This window comes from Hoplias malabaricus, chromosome 4 (genome assembly GCF_029633855.1).
Source record: "Hoplias malabaricus isolate fHopMal1 chromosome 4, fHopMal1.hap1, whole genome shotgun sequence".
Classification (NCBI taxonomy): Eukaryota; Metazoa; Chordata; class Actinopteri; order Characiformes; family Erythrinidae; genus Hoplias; species Hoplias malabaricus.
The window spans coordinates 32,154,441-32,171,373 of NC_089803.1; the positions used below are offsets into that span (position 1 = coordinate 32,154,441).

Sequence of the window (16,933 nt, forward strand, 5' to 3'; positions counted from 1 at the left end):
TTTGACAAATTTGGTTATATTAAAAATAGCAACTAATTTCCAAGTTGATAATTGTCTTGTAATTCTGTAAGCTGGCAAAAATAATACTTAAGTTTCCTTTTACACTTTGTTTCCTCTTAAGGGAATACTTTGTGATACAGTTGTAGTACGTGTCCACCTTAGGGACAGTGTAATGTTGGGTAAACCTCTGTATCCCCACACTATATGTCTCACTCTTTGTCTAGAGTCTGGTGCAAAATTAAGGCATATAACTGGAAGTGAATTCCACTTGAATGGATTATTATAATAAAATGCAGACCAGCCTTAACATATTTTTTAACTTGTTTCTACACCCTTAATCCATTTCATCAGCTCCCCTTACCAAATAGTTTCATTTAGTTCAACAATTACAGGCTGTACTTCATTTATTGCTCACTTTTGTTAATCCCTATTCACCTTGTCCTTCAATAGACAGGTCTGACACAGAGCAGGAATATTTTTGAGTGAGAAATAATTCTCAGCACTACAGTGACACTGACATGGTTTGGTGGGTTAATGTGTGTTGTGCTAATACAAATGGAGCAGAGACAGCAGTGCTGCTGGAGTTTTTAGACACTCCACTCACTGCGCACTCAATTAGACACACCTGCCCCATTGTTCCAGCTTGTAGATGCAAAGTCAAAGACAGTAGCTCATCTGTTGCTGCACAGTTTGTGTTGGTCATCCTCTAGTACTTCATTATTGGAGACAGGACACAACAAACTGGTATGATCTGAGGATGATCCACCACCAAATTATTTGCACTGTAGTGATTGTACACTAAAGGTACAATCAGTGTAAATGTACATTTAAAAGGTACATCCATGCTTTTAAATCATGTGGTCTCACCACCCGCAAGATCCAGAGTAGGGGTGCGGTGCAATGCTCATCGGGCACAGAGTGGGGCGTCGTGGAACTTGTCAGCAGAACCTGGTTCTTGGTACATGGAACGTAACTTCACTTGGGGGAGAGCCAGAGCTGGTGAGTGAGGTTGAGAGATACCAGCTAGATATAGTTGGGCTCACCTCTACAAACAGTGCGGGCTCCTCAATGATCGACTTTGTAATCGACCTTGTCTTCTGATCTGAGGTCATATGTTTTGGACACTCGGGTAAAGAGAGGGACTGAGCTGTCAACCAATCACCATCTGGTGGCGAGTTGGATCCGATGGTGGGGAAAGCTGCCAGACAGACCTGGTAAATCCAAATGTATAGTGAAGACTTTGAGGAGCTCCTTAACCCGAGAGGCATGCCTCCTGTGCAGGAGGTAGGGTCAGAAGTTTCTGGGGGGGTCGGATTCCATTTCCTTGGCTGAAGTCACTGAGGTGGTGAAAAAGCTTTGCAGTGGCAAAGCCCCAGGAGTGGATGAGATTCGCCCAGAGTTACTGAAGGCACTCAATATTGTGGGGCTGTCTTGGATGACATGCATCTACAATATTGCATGAACTTTTGTAATTGTGCCTTTGGATTGGCAAACAGTGGTTGTGGTTCCTATTTTTAAAAAAGGGGACAGAAGAAAATGTGCCAATTATCATGGCATCACACTTCTCAGCCTCCCTGGGACAGTCTATGCCAAAGTGCTGCAAAGAAGAATCCATCCAATAGTCGGACCTAGGATTTTAGAGGAACAATGCGGATTTGTGGAACTATGGACCAACTCTACCTTTTCACAGATGATTGAGGGGGCATGGGAATTTGCTACTCCACTCTACACATGCTTTGTGGAGGTCCCAGGGTCGCTCCGGCGAGCTGTGCAGTGCTTGTACTCTCAGAGTTTGAGTTGTGTTTGCATCCTCGGCAGTAAGTCAAGCTTGTTCAGAGTGGGCATTTGACGCCGCCAAGGCTTGGTCTTGTCTCTACTCCTGTTCTTGATGTTCATGGTCAGGGTGGTGAGGTGTAGCCTGGGACAGGGAGACTTCCTTTGAGGGGTTTGGGAGGTGGCATCTCTGCTTTTTGCGGACGATGTTGTTCTTCTGGCTTCGTCGCACAGAGGCCTCCAATGTTCACTTGAGAAATTTGCAGCTGAGTGTGAAGCGGTCAGTATGCGGATCAGCACCTCCAAGTCTGAGGCCATGGTTATCTCCCAGAAACACATGGCAGGCTCCTTTCAGGTTGGGGGTGAGAACCTGCCCCAAGTGAAGGAGTTCAGATATCTTGTGAACATCTTGTGTACTTGTTCATGAGTGATGGGAAGAGGGATAGTGAGATTGACCGTTGTAGTGAAGAGAGAGCTGGGCCATAAAGCAAAGCTCTCAATTTACCGGTCAGTCTACATCCCCACTCTCACCTATGGTCATGAGCTCTGGGTAATGACCGAAAGAACGAGATCGCAGATACAAGCGGCCGAAATGAGCTTTCTCTGACAGGTTGCTAGGCATACTCTCTGTGATTGGGTGAGGAGCTCAGTGACTAGGGAGGAGCTTAGAGTAGAGTCGCTGCTCCTTCGCATTAAGAGGAGCCAGTTGTGGTGGTTCACGCACCTGATGAGTATGCCTCCTGGACACCTCCCACTGGAGGTATACCAGGCATGTCCAACTGGAAGGAGGCCTTGTGGTAGACCCAGGACACGCTGGAGGGATTATATCTCCCGGCTGGCCTTTGAACTCCTGGCGTTCCCCCAGGAGGAGTTGGTAAAATCTGTGGGGGACATAGATGTCTGGGCTTCTTTGCTTGCCCTGTTGCCACCATGACCCTGAAATGGATAAATGGAAAAAATAATGGTGATGATGATGATCCGTGCTTTTAAAGTCCAGCTGTGTTCATTAAAGGCAAATTATGTTCTCCTCTTCAGAAGGGGTGTAAAACATCACAATTAATATGGACTATGGTAAAATTAGGTTCCCTAACTGAAGGTAACTAACCAATGGGTGCCACCACAATGACACAATATTTTTGTAATGTGTGAAGTAACAGTGCTTTCTCCTGCCTAAATATCCAACAGCAGCCCTTGAACAAGGCGCCTAACCCCCAAATTCTTTCATGGTGGCTATGACTGCCAACAAACTGAGCACAAGTGAGTTGTGTGTGTGTGTGTTTTTTTGTGTGTTTGTGACTGTTCACTACAAAACATGGGTTATATGCAGAGAATCAATTCCAGAGTCTTTCAGAAGTAAATTGGTAAGGGTTCACAACACTGTGAAATACTGCACAGGCCACAACTGAAACCATTTACATACAAAAAAATGTGTTATGTGTGTGATGTACTGGTACAAGTGAAGTCCACCAACCAAAGACCAGCCAACAGCGTCCTGTGGACAGTATCCTGTGTCCACTGATGAAGGACCAGAGGACAACCCACACAACTTAGCAACAGATGAATTTACATCTACACTATCAGAAAACGCTCACTGTGATTGTACCATTTGCTGTTACTGTGGTTTTACCCTAAAGGTACATTTCAGCACCTTCAGTTAAGGAACATAATTGTACCTTATTCTATTATAATTGGAGATTTAAAAAATTAAATCAAAATTAATTTATATAGTGCTTTTTACAACTGCTACTGTCACAAAGCAGCTTTACAGAATTAGTGTCAGGACATGTAGCAATCAAAAAGCCCCATGTGAGCAAGCTAAAGATGACAGTGGCAAGGGAAACTCCCACATGGCTGGAGGAAGAAACCATGGGAGGAACTAAGACTCAAAAGGGGGGACCCATCCTCCTCTGATCAAACTACTTGTTGATTTCATACGCTCCACTTTATTTTCAGACTCATGTTATTTTATTTTACACAGTTCTATAATGAAAAATTATAAATATTCACATCTCCTTCTGGAGAAGAGAATGTAATGTACCTTTAGGAAACACAACTGGATTTTAACACCATTGTTGTACCTTTAAAGGTACTTTTTCACTGTTTGTACCTTTAGTGACAGTAACGTACTGCTACCGTACCTTTATTTCTGAGATTGTACAAGGTGGACCAATGAGGTAGATGTATCTAATAGAGTGGACAGTGAGTGGGCACAGTGTTTAAAACTCAAGCAACCCTGCTGTGTCTGATCCACTTGTACCAGCAGGACAAAAACAAATACACCACCACCATGTCAGTGTCACTGCAGTGCTGAGAATGATCCACCACCTAAATCATACCCGCTCTGCTGGGATCCTCTGGGGTTTCTGACTATGGAAGAACAGAGTGAAATGGGCATAAAAAAGTTTGCAGGGAAACAGGTGGACTACAGTCTGTAATTCTAGAACTACAAATTGCTCCTGTGTGGTCAGTGGAGCTGATAAAATGGACAATGAATGTAAATACATGGTAGGTGTTCTTAATCCACTGATTGTTCAATGTAGAACTATACAGCACATTGTCCTTTAATCCTACAAATGACCTGTCAGCATATAAAGGATTCTGTATAGAATCCATGGTTCTAAAGAGGAAGCTAATTGATTTTGCTGGGAAATGGGTCATGGTGAAAGTTCAGAAATATATATATATATATTTTTCTGCCCAATAGTGCCGAGAGATGTAATGAAAAATCAACATGGTATGACCAGGCACATGAACTAACAATATAAAAGTGTCCTTTACTCTAGTTTTAGACTGAATTTAATGTTACCTTAATGATAAAAGAACAGCTCCTAATGAACTTTTGTTATGTGGAATTGTGGATGCAGCTATTCAAGCATGAACACTAAAATTAACTTGAACACTAAAATTATCTTGGCTTCTGAGCAGTGTGGAAAAAAAATTTCAGCATATCAATAATAGCAGTCTAAAACATTTTGAGTCGCATTTTATTTTGGTAGTAGATTCATTTACAGATTCTCACATTATTAACAAACTCTCTGGTGAATATCAAAAACAAACACCAGATCACATGATCAGATTGTAGGATTAGGTCTTGGCCTGAGTTTGAGTTAGGGTTAGAGTGAATGTTACATTTAGAGAGCTAGAAAACCATATATATATATATATATATATAAACACTATAAAGTTTATTAAAGAGAGAGAGAGAGAAAGAGAGAGAGAGAGAGGACTCTGTTCATGCTTTGAAATAAATCTTTCTGCTTAGTTACAGACTCATAAATTTCCTTTTTGACAGCAACAACACAACTGTGCTAAAACATAAACAGACTGACACTATCAGCAGCTGTATGTTCATATAATATTTTTAATACTGTTTATCTTTGGAAAAGTCACACATGATTAGAGAGAAATGCCATCTGAGATCTGTCATAAATTAGATGAAATTATAATTGGTAATATGAATACGTTGTAGCTCTTTGAATGTAGAAAAACTGTGTGAAAATATAACTTCCTCAAGACTGTAAGGCGGAGCTTTTCCAGCATCTGATTTTCAGTGGAATTCAATGCTTGTTTTTCACTTAATTGTTTTAATAAACTTCTTAAATGTATTTATTTTTTTTATTAATTGCCCAAAATACTGTTTATTTGGAGGGGGTCCATATCCCTTCTGCCAATCACCAATAATCATCTAATTGATATTAAAGGGGAAGATTTGTGGAAGGTTTTTCCTTAAACCTATACTAATCAGTCTCTCTGGATTGACTGTGGTACTGCAGTGTCAAACTGACCACCAGTGGCTTCCAGTGGCCAAGCACACGAGCCACAACAAAGACAGGCACTCCTACTTGGTGTGCCAATTTGTACATGTTAGGAAATTAACTAAAAATGACCTAGTGCATTTTAACAGTGACCGACTGTATGCTGACTCGTCTTCATTCGTAAACAACCTCTTCTTTAACAGTGTGAGACACTAAGCCATTAAATTTTAGAATGATAGTTCTGTGAACAGATTCATTTATAAGTCAAATCTGACATTTTTAGATTGTTTGTAGAATCACTGCCTTTATAAAGTCAGTGACTTTATTTCACATTTTAAAAGTGTGTAACAGCCAGAATATTTGGATACAGTGGTCCTGGTCATTTTGAGGTTCAATAACTATTTAAGCTGGTGGTCAATAAAACTGTTACAGTATCCTCTCTAGACTTTGGACATTGGAGATTTCATGTAAGTTTCTTATCTTTGTCTGCAGCATGATATGACTGTAAATCAGCTGAAGGCCTGCATGTACACTATGAGGATATATATATCCTGGAGTATATATATTCATGGCACTGTGCTTGCTTTGGTATTCAGTTTTCATCACTCAGGGTGACGTGCTCTTGTTGCTAAAAAAAATAAAATAAATAAATAAAAATAGAGAAGAGAGAGATTAGCGTGAATTTAATGCTGGTTTACCTGGTCACCCAGTGTGGTCATGGGGTGGTTCAGCCTACAACTGTCCAAAAGCGAAAAGACAAGTCAATAGTTTTGCTTGTGACTTGGCCTTCTGGTCTGTGCTGTTTCTACCAGAACTAACATGCAGATATAAGCAATTGGTGTTTTTTCCCCAATTCAGGTCTACTTATTAACTGCTCTAGTTACAGTGGATAGGTGTCACTATCTGTGTCTCAAGCTGAGTATATTTGAATTGCACAGTAATCATCTTGAAAATCTTGTCCTCTATCTTCTTCAGATCAATAATTAATGAATCACACCTAATGCATATGACCGCTGGACCTGATCTTGTGTCAGGTATGGCTGATTATAATCAATAAACGGTAACAGATAAAATAAAACGTCAGATGTGTTCTGAGGATGTAATTTACTGGACAAAGTGAGTGACGGTCTGATACAAGGAATCTATTTATCATTTTTCAGGAATGTCAGGGCTTGAGCTTTAAATTAAACAATCAGTTGACTACTTGAACAGAGATAAGAGATTAATTTTGCCCATGCATAACGGTGGCATATAACAACCCCAGTCCTTCCGGGAGTTGTTCCAGGTTGCGTTATGTACATCATGTATTTTTAGGTAACATTGTTATTCTTTAACAGCACCCAAGTAGCACAGTGATCTTTGCTTTAGGGGAAAAGAATGTGAATACCAGGTTTCTGTAACTGGTGATTTCAAGAGACAGCTGCTTCTCAGAAGAATCCACTTTCTAAGTATGACAGGACTTTTAAGGAACTGTTACTGAATGCCTATCCTAGGTAAGAGTTTTGTTGGTCCAGTATTTCTTTGTAAAGTTAACTCAAAATGCACCTTCAGCAAGATCCTTAGAAGACAATTTCAGCTGCATATTTAGTACTACTATAAACTAACATAAACTTAAAATTAGACAGTTGCTTCCCTTAATAAAGCTTGGGAAAACATCTGGCATGAAAATGTTTACTTCTATCATTATAATAAAAGATTAACACACAGAAAAGTTTGGATTCCTCGACACATTTATTGCAGCCAAGTTTTTTTTTCTTTGTTTATGGTTGTCTTAATTATGAGTGTCACTGGGGTCATTCCATCCCAGAGTGAAGTGCTGTGATTCTCTGAATGTTAAAGCTTAATCTTCTGACTCATTGCTTTATGACTCTTTTGACATGGACAAGTAAGAGTGGGAATATAGGTAAAGGGTTCCTCGAGGGCAAAGATTAATCATGACCATCTATTTAAGCCCCTGCAGGATGCAATATCCCTGACTCGCCACTGTCCAGATTCACCATGAGGGCCTTCACAGCAGGAATATGGGGCTATCGGAGTTTAATCATCATCATCCTCACTCCACTGTTAATGCTGCCACTGCCTCTGCTCATCCAGACACAGGTCAGACTGCAAATACACACAACCTCAGCACATCTATAGCACATTCTCCATCAATCTGAAAAACTCCTTCACAATGCAAAGAACACTTTAATCATGCAAAAGGTTCTTCAAGTGTTCAGGGTTCTATATAGAACCATTCCCTTTATTAAAGAACCCTTGTAGAACCATCATTTTTAAGAGTGCACATACTGTAGAAATATACAGTGAAGTTAGTTTAAAACATTTATTTTTTATAATTTGAGTGAAAGTGGAAAAATAACTAATAAAAAAGAATCAAATTAGTTACTCATCTGAACCAGAATAACTTAAAAACTCTGAGTAATAAAGGGATAACACATAAAGAAATGAACTGTGTATTGCAACAACAAAAGCAAGCTTTTATTAATTGTTTAAAAAACTTAATTTTTATACATTTTCATTTTATATTTTTATTTATTTATTTATTTTTTGCTCAAAACATAATACAGACTAATACATAAATACAGAATAAGTATTCTGAAATAGAAAATGGAAGAAGAAGCTGGTCTTGAACAAGGAGCATGTTCATCCCACAGGAAAGATATCTATAAAGTATCTCTTTAATATCTCAGTATATCTCTAGGCACAAATGAGGTCAGACAAAAAAGACAAAAGAGATTTTTAATTCCCTTCGTACTTAGATATTCGTCCTGAGAAAGATTCTTGTAATCTTCCCTGTCTCAATAAAATCACACATTGTGTTTAAAGTATATCTCATCTTTATAGGAACTCAACAGAACTCTCCTTTATCTCTCTCATATCATGTCTTTTTTTTTCTTTTGAGGGATAGCCATTTTACTGCGCTGCCAGAGGAACATTTAAGCAATATAGCTTGGTGTTTTTAGGGTTTTCACATGTATTTCATGGTTTTATTCTTTATAAACTATAGTATAGTGCTTTAATGCTTTTTTTTAATACCAGAAATTGATGTTTAGTTCCTCTGGGCAAACTGTAAACATAGTCTAATTGTAACGTTCTACAGGTGGCACAATGTGCTTTTACCCTGGTGCTGATGGCAGTGTACTGGATGACAGAAGCAATGCCTTTGTCTGTTACGGCCCTAGTTCCAGCTCTGCTTTTTCCTCTCTTCGGCATCATGAAGTCCTCAGCGGTAATCCTCACTCACATTTTAGACTTTAAAATGTTTGAGCAACACATATGGAATAAAAACATTATTTCTACATGTGTTTCTCTATTTCTACATATGTGTTTATATGCAATTTAACAAAACACTACTGGATAATACCACTTTTCTTTTTATGGATAAATGGATGTATTTCGATACCAATGAGAACACCCCCCTTCTTTTTTATTCAGGTTGCAATGATGTATTTCAAAGACTTCCACATGCTACTGCTTGGGGTCATCTGTCTTGCCACCGCCATTGAGAAGTGGGGTCTCCACCGCAGAATTGCCCTCAAGCTGGTCACCATGGTGGGAGTGAATCCTGGCATGTACGTCTTAATTATCTTTCTCATTTACATTTTTCATTGTTTAATTCTCCTTCAGGGCAACTGGACTATATTAAATATAGAAAACCCTATTTTTAATGAACCACTTTACAACACTTAACATCCATGCATGCCTTTGATGTTTAGTTTTATTTTTAATTGCACATGGAAATTATTATGATGGGATCTCTGTAGTGTTTGTTGAAATACATGTTGGCTAGAAAAGTTGTAGCCCTACTTCCGAAGACTTTCTGAAGATATAGGGCTTTCCTGACCTCACACAAAACCTGAAGGCTTTTTCAATCTCGATACAGGTTGATGCTTGGCTTCATGGTAGGCTGTGGCTTCCTCTCCATGTGGCTGAGCAACACTTCCACAGTGGCCATGGTGATGCCCATAGTCGAGGCAGTGATGCAGCAGGTAATGAGTGCAGAAGGTCAGGTTAGCAGCCAAAAGGAGAAGCCATTGTCTGGCATCTGCAATCCTGCACTCCAGTTGGAAAGGGGTGAGTTACTTAAAGACAGACTTTAGCAATCATTACACTACACTATTTGCATAATTTTAATGTGTAACATATTTTTGTTTTCTTAGATACTGAGAATCAATGTGAACAAGCCAAAGATGAGAAAAGGTGAGTAGGGCCAAAATAAAAGTTTTCACCAGACTACTAAATTTAATGTTAGGATTGTAGACTAGGGTGAAGTTTAAGACCAGGTTAGTACTAGGTTTTAGGGTGAGGTTAGAGTTATGGTTAGGACTATAGCCACAATTAAGTGAGGGAAATACCAGTGAACTTAGTAAAGACGTTGTTGAAATTCAAAGTGAAGATTTACAAAGCACCTACAATGGACCATCCAAATATATACTTTTTTTTTTAATTGTAATGAATTACAGGAGATGTATTTCTGAATTCTGATATTTGTCCATACAGTACAGAGCCAGAAGTTTATGAAGTGATTATTACTGTCCCCGAGGAGGATCACGCTACAGAGGTAAGCACACAAACACTCTAAAACAAACAAACAAAAGAAATCTATATATAGAGTTTTAATACTCTTTTTATTTGAGCACTTTCACATTAAAAGCTCACAACAAGTGTTAAACAGTTTTTCACTTTCTGTCCACCAGGCCCTGCCAAGTTCACCATTAAACTCAAAGTATAGAACTCCTCGAGATCACATGATGTGTAAATGTTTGTCACTGTGCATTGCATACTCCGCATCTATTGGAGGTCTCACCACTCTGCCAGGAACATCTTCAAATCTCATCTTTGCTGAATATATCCATCAGTAGGTTCTTGAACTATTCATCTGTTTTCCTTTTGACTTTGGTGAAGAGATGTGTAGAGTAGTCTATATTCATACTCATGTAAAATATGTTCATAGTTGAGTAAAACAATTAATCGATTTAAATTTAAGGTATCTTCCCAAAATGCAAATTAAATAGTAGAAGGAAAACAAAGGTAAAAGCTTAAAGTACTGCTTAAGTGGAACCTATTAGTGCAACCAGCTTCTATCAGTTTTCAAACTTAAGGTTAAATTTCTCTCCTTTGTTCCTCTGATTGAATCCCTTTGGTCTACAACTAAATGCTCCAAAATTGGCATTGTGACCAACCACAATGCAACAAATAGACCAGAATGAAATTAAACCCAAAACAGGAATGTGTAACTAAATATGACTGGCTGAAATGCAAAGTGAGAGGTAGATTTCTTTACCCACTAATATACTTGAGTAAGATTTGAGGAATTTACAGATTTAAAAGTAATACTGATCCATCAGTGTTTTACTTATGTGCATGCAATATCCACCTCTGGAATGGCATGCTATTAGAACTACATCTGATGTAAAAATTAATTTTCATGTTTAATAATTTTACAGGTATTACCCTGAGTGCAAGTCCATCAATTTTGGAAACTGGTTTATTTTCTCCTTACCTGTGTGCATCATTGTCCTCCTGTCTGCATGGGTTTGGCTACACTGGCTGTTTTTGGGCTCAGAGTGAGTGCTCACACTTTCCTTCATCTACAGTCCTTTTTTGCCTCAAAGTACTTCCACTGGATTACAATTATCAAGTGGTTCAGAGTAAAAATTGTAGTCTAGGGCCAGCTCTTTTTTCACCCAGTAATACAGGACTATAATATGATACAGTAAAGGTCTTAGTTCAGCACTTTGAAACATTTGATAAAACAGTCCATGATGTGAAGTGACTCTCATTCTCCCTCTCATCCCACCCTAACTACTTCATTCTCGCAGCTCTCATTGATCTCATCAATCCTCCTCTTTGACAAAGGTCTCATGTATCCTTCCATCATCTCTCAAGTTATCATTCAATTCTTTGTGAAATTTCCCTGGAAACCTTCTCTTTTTTGGCACCTCTTGCTCTCAAAACGTCCAACTACATGGTGTAAATGAGATTTTGTGGAATGAAGAGTATGTGTGTTTTCTCAGGAATTTAATAGTTATCTGATGTCGGTTAATCTCCTGAATTTCATGATTGAGAATTTGAAGTGAATTTTCTTCATTTTCTCCAGTTTCCGCTCATCACTGCGCTCCAGAGGTCAGTCTGAGAGAGACAATGCTGCTGCCAACATTATCAAGGATCAGTATAAAGCACTGGGGCATATGAGGTCAGACACAGCAAATAAGCACATCTTTATTGTCGATAAATATTAAGGGGCCTATGTCATTTAGCTTTCTCCTTTTTCCTTTGACATTTTTGTATGTGTATGAACAAAAAAATGAAAATTGTGTTTGTTACTGTGCCTTTAAAACTGATTTTGTTTACAATGAGCTCTGGTTAGCTGCCCTTTTTAGTACCTCATTCAAAAATTAAGTCCAGTCTTAAACACATGATCGAGCATGATAAGCTGCTCTATGTAGATATACTTAAATGTGACACAAAACATCCTATTCTAAACAAGTTATTTTGAAGCTTATTTTCCATAAATGAACCTTATGAATAGGGTACTTGTCCAGTGTAAACATTGAAGTGCTACTGCATTTTTATTAATTAAAAATAGTCAAGGAAGCTGGGGTTACTGTGATATGGGCCTCTTATTTCAAGTGTGTTGAACTGAGGGCTGGAATCCAGCACAATTTTGGTGATTTGCCCTTCACTAATATTTATATTACCCAGTAAATCTGTTAATAAAATATTGAGTTCAGGTTTGTTTGACCAGTGAAGTCAGCAAAATATGCTGGAACCTAGACCTCAAAACCATGAGTTTCCCATCACTGTGTTAATCATTTTATCTTCAGAATGCTACTTCTGTTCAGTGGATACAAATTTGTTTAAATGATTTTATTGATAATTTCCCAGATGATTGTCTCATTCCCACACATATCAGGGTTGCCAGTTCTCACAGTTATGGCATGAGACTCATTACTTTGGGTCTTTTCTCATGATCTCAAGCTGTGCAGAAAATCTCAAGCCAACTGATGCCCTCACACCAAACTTATATCAAGATTATATTATTTTATGTTCTTTCTGCACAATGACTGCTGATTGGCTTATATTATATCCCTTTGAGAAGCCTTTATCACAAGGTAACGCGTTTTTTAAATTATTTTATTATCATGGACAGAGTACACTGTAAAGGAGTAGTGTGTTTCTGCCAGCAGCAAGGAGTATGCACCACTTGCTAAGTTCTTCATCTCAGATGCAGGCTGTTTAGGTTCCTGTTTACTTTAAGTTGATCTCATTTTCTGCACCAACAATTCTGGAGTAAATCCTCTCTAACCTAAAATTGGATTCTCTCAGTGTATAATGAGATTATTTTATGGGATTATGCCTCCGGGAAAAGTAATCTTACAATAGTCTGCATTATATGGTCCAACATTTATTCTGATAAAAGTTCTGTGTGTTTTTTTTATTTTTACATTTGAGCCTGTCTAAACATATATAGTGGAATGTTAAGGCATCTCAAATAATATTTATATAAAGTCCACTCAATTGTAAAATTCATTTTACATACTTTGTTCATGTTTTGGCCCTGTCCAGGGTGCGCTCCTGCCTTGCGCACAGTGATGCAGACAATCAATGAATGAATTAATGAATGTTCACATTTTGTACACCTGTGCTAACGCAGACACTTGTTGTTTTCCTAGTGACTGAATCGCTGTTTTTCAAAACTTTTTCTTAGAAATATTTGTAACTGAGGATTATTGAAAACAAAGTAAATTGTAAAAAGCATTTGTAAATAAGCTTGCATTTGTCTGTTTTTAGTATGTTTTATATATATTTACTTATATTTTCTCTCATTTTAAATTTCTCTCCCTAGCCGACAGGAGATAATCACTCTTGTTATTTTCGTGCTGATGGCGGTGCTGTGGTTCGTCAGAGATCCTGGCTTCATGCCAGGCTGGGCATCTCTATTCTCTGAGTAGGTCACATTTTGTACATATTGCCCTTAAGTTATTAACCTTAACACTAACACAATGGTTAGTGTTTAGTGTTATCTGCCTTTAACCTGCATATATTATAATAATTATGAGCCTCAAATGAAATAGAAGCATTACAGTTTTGTGAAGAGGGGAAGGGGTAATGTTTTTTTAAACAATTATCCTTATCTCATTGATAGCTTATCAAAACATTACTCTGTTCTAATAGCTCTGAAAGTGGCTCTCATTTACTGCACTTCATTCTCATTAGTGAAGTCTCATGTCTCTGCAGCTATCCAGGCTTTGCCACTGATGCCACTGTGGCTCTCCTGCTGGGCATGTTTTTGTTCATCATCCCTGCAAGCAGACCCACTGCTGATAACTATGGTACTTCTTTAACCATTTTTCGAACTGAAATATGTATGAGAATTGTACAATGGCCTGTGAATCTGACATTATATTATATTCATATACATATACACTCTCATGAATGCTTGCTAATATTTCTTTTCACTTTCTAACAGAGGCTATGATCTCATGGAAGGAGTTCCAAGCCTGTATGCCTTGGGAGATCTGTCTACTCGTGGGAGGAGGTTTTGCTTTAGCAGAGGGCACCAAGGTAACATTATTTAACCTGTATAACAATATCTACGTTATATGTTATACCTGACATATCCAAACCACTACATATATATATTTTTTTAATTTAATGAAAATAGCACATGGATTCATCATAAAAGTTGAACAATCTAATATAAATTTCACTGCTAATATCTAAATTACAGATGGACTGTCTAATCCATGCGTCTGTAATAATGTAGCATTAAAGGAGAAAGCAGAAGAGTGAAACTTTTAATGTCAATTAATGTAAAGGGATTTTTTTCCAGCCGCGACCCTGAACTTGAAAAGCGGTTACAGACAATGAATGAATGAAGGATTTTATTCCAAATCACTTTTTATGATTTGTAATTATTATTATTATTTTGTATTACATTTTCAATCAGTAAAAATTGCACCTGTTGTGCACACTTGTAAATACATAAACAAATACTGTGTAGGTTTTTATAAACTGTAAAAACAATCTATTTAATTTCCCCATTACTATTATCTTTATAAGAAGACAAGAACACAAGCATATGCTTTGATTGAGTATGGCCAGGTATATGGAATACATTTGTATATGTTGCAGTCAGTTACACAATCTCATTGTTCTTTCCACACATCTGTTTTGATCATTTAAGCATGTGGCATTACTATAACATTAGCATGACATGTGAAGCAGCATCAAAGTGCTATGAAGCGTATGCCTCTTTCAGTCACAGCTGTAAACAGCTTTTTGCTCTCATCTTCTTCTGTCAGTGAGAGAGATGGATAATGAACACCTTTGCCTCTTAATATTCCTCCTGCATAGGGAAATGGGGGTCTGGTGGAGAGGGTGGTGGGTGGGAGGGTGAGCATTGAGGTTCCTCGTCTCTTTTGATCCAGCTTTCCAAACGTCTTGGCAAGTCCAGCCTTTAGCAACCTCAAAGGAAAGAGGCTGGCAGCTGTGCTGGACTTCCTGCTTGTGAATTTTCGACAGAAACTACCTACAGCCTAATACATATATGACGGATGGCTTTCCTTTCTATGTGTCAGCATTTTGAGAGCTAGTAGAACAAAATATTTTTTACATAATTTGAGTTTGCCAGTTACAATGGGTCTACGTTTCATATCAAATGAATTAATATAAAATTTCAGAAAAGACTTTGGATTAAATCTTGATCTTATTATCAATTCCACTAATATGGCCTCAATTATTTTCTTACTGAATGAAATGTTAGTGTTTATCATGAATTCATAGCTTTGACATATTGTCTAAATCTCCTCTCAGGTATCTGGATTGTCCTCTTGGGTGGCAGATCTGATGAGTCCACTGGGAAACCTGCCTTCTTTGGCCATTGTCACTATTGCATGTTTAATAGTAACCTCTATCACAGAAGTGGCCAGTAACCCAGCCACCATCACCATCTTTCTTCCCATTCTCTCTCCTTTGGTATGTTAGTTCTCGATACAGTTTCAAGATAAGCTCCATATCTGCTATTAGAATGAATTTCCAATTAATGTGCTTTGTGTGTACTGGCAGGCTGAAGCCATGCAGGTCAACCCCCTCTACATGCTCATACCCACAACCATTAGTGTGTCTTTCTCCTTCCTGCTTCCTGTCTCCAGCCCTCCAAATGCCATTGTCTTTGCCTATGGGCATCTTTCAATCATGGACATGGTGAGTCCTCATGAGCTTTTATTTAATATTGACATGTATATTTATTATATTAATAAAATATATGATAGTATAGTATATAGAATCTAGAAGTAATTGTAATTTATTAATTGTCTGTAACCACTTATCCAGTTCATGGGCGTGGTGGGTCCGGATCCTACCCGGAATCACAGGGCACAAGGCAGGAACACACCCTGGAGGGGGCGCCAGTCCTTCACAGGGCGACACACACACACACACATACACACACACACACTTCACTTGCACCTACAGACACTTTTGAGTCGTCAGTCCACCTACCAACCTGTGTTTTTGGACCGTGGGTGGACACCGGAGCTCCCGGAGGAAACTCCCACAGACACAAGAAGAACACACCAAACTCCTCACAGACAGTCACCTGAAGTGGAACTCAAACCCACAACATTCAAGATTCTGGAGCTGTGTGACTGTGACACTACCTGCTGTGCCATTATACCACCCTGAATGTGATCACTGATTTTTAACATTTTGCAAATATTTCATTTTGACACTTAACACAATTGACACAAAAGCACTTGACAAGGATATACAAAAAAAAAACAAAAAACACACAGGATATATATGCAACAATCACTCTAGTCTGATAACATGTTCTTCACAACACTGAGAAAAAATAAGTTGGTGCCCATCAGGCAGTGTCTTGTTGTAATACAGGCCAGTGGGGTAAGATAAATAAATGTGCTGTTATCACTGAGAAAGATCCAAAGTAATAGAAAGCTGTTTTATCTTTCCAGGTCAAAGCGGGGCTGGGCTTGAATATTATAGGTGTTCTTACAGTTCTGTTAGCTGTCAGTACTTGGGGAACATCCATCTTCGCTCTGGACATTTACCCAGACTGGGCCTCCAGCCATGGCCACACAAACATCACTGGATTCTGAATCAGTACGGATTACTGATGGAATGAACCTGGACCAAGATTGCTTGGCTTTAATGAAAAATGTCAGTCTCTAAATAGTAGGAATTAGCTGGGAGTTGCCAGATCTTTATTTATCGACTGATCTCTTCATTTTCAATCCATTGTGTGGACTTTACTGTAATTTACCTTTGCATTAATATCATATTTTGTCACTGCCAGAAAACAAAGCCTTGTGCCTCCAAATTAGGAGAAGCAAAAATATATTTAATAAAAAACAATTATATTACAAATACATTTAGAACAT

General features: G+C 38.3%; 1 protein-coding gene across 1 annotated transcript; it reads left to right on the top strand.

Moving 5' to 3' along the window:
* Positions 1 to 7,526: 7,526 nt before the first annotated feature.
* On the top strand, positions 7,527 to 16,651 carry slc13a1 (solute carrier family 13 member 1). The gene is made up of 15 exons (XM_066668577.1): positions 7,527 to 7,628; positions 8,629 to 8,757; positions 8,964 to 9,100; positions 9,412 to 9,602; positions 9,689 to 9,728; positions 10,029 to 10,089; positions 10,226 to 10,386; positions 10,976 to 11,095; positions 11,629 to 11,724; positions 13,378 to 13,479; positions 13,770 to 13,864; positions 14,002 to 14,096; positions 15,348 to 15,509; positions 15,600 to 15,737; positions 16,508 to 16,651. Exons 1-15 carry the CDS (start codon positions 7,527 to 7,529, stop codon positions 16,649 to 16,651), a joined length of 1,773 nt encoding a protein of 590 aa, XP_066524674.1.
* The last annotated feature ends 282 nt before the right edge of the window (positions 16,652 to 16,933 follow it).

What these genes read in the sequence shown, in the direction of transcription:
- slc13a1 (XM_066668577.1), top strand. Translation starts at nt 7,527, where the DNA reads ATGAGGGCCTTCACAGCAGGAATATGGGGCTATCGGAGTTTAATCATC. An exon ending in GCATCATGAAGTCCTCAGCG is followed by an intron (nt 8,758 to 8,963) that starts GTAATCCTCACT and finishes TTTTTTATTCAG; the next exon opens with GTTGCAATGATGTATTTCAA. An exon ending in ACCCACTGCTGATAACTATG is followed by an intron (nt 13,865 to 14,001) that starts GTACTTCTTTAA and finishes ACTTTCTAACAG; the next exon opens with AGGCTATGATCTCATGGAAG.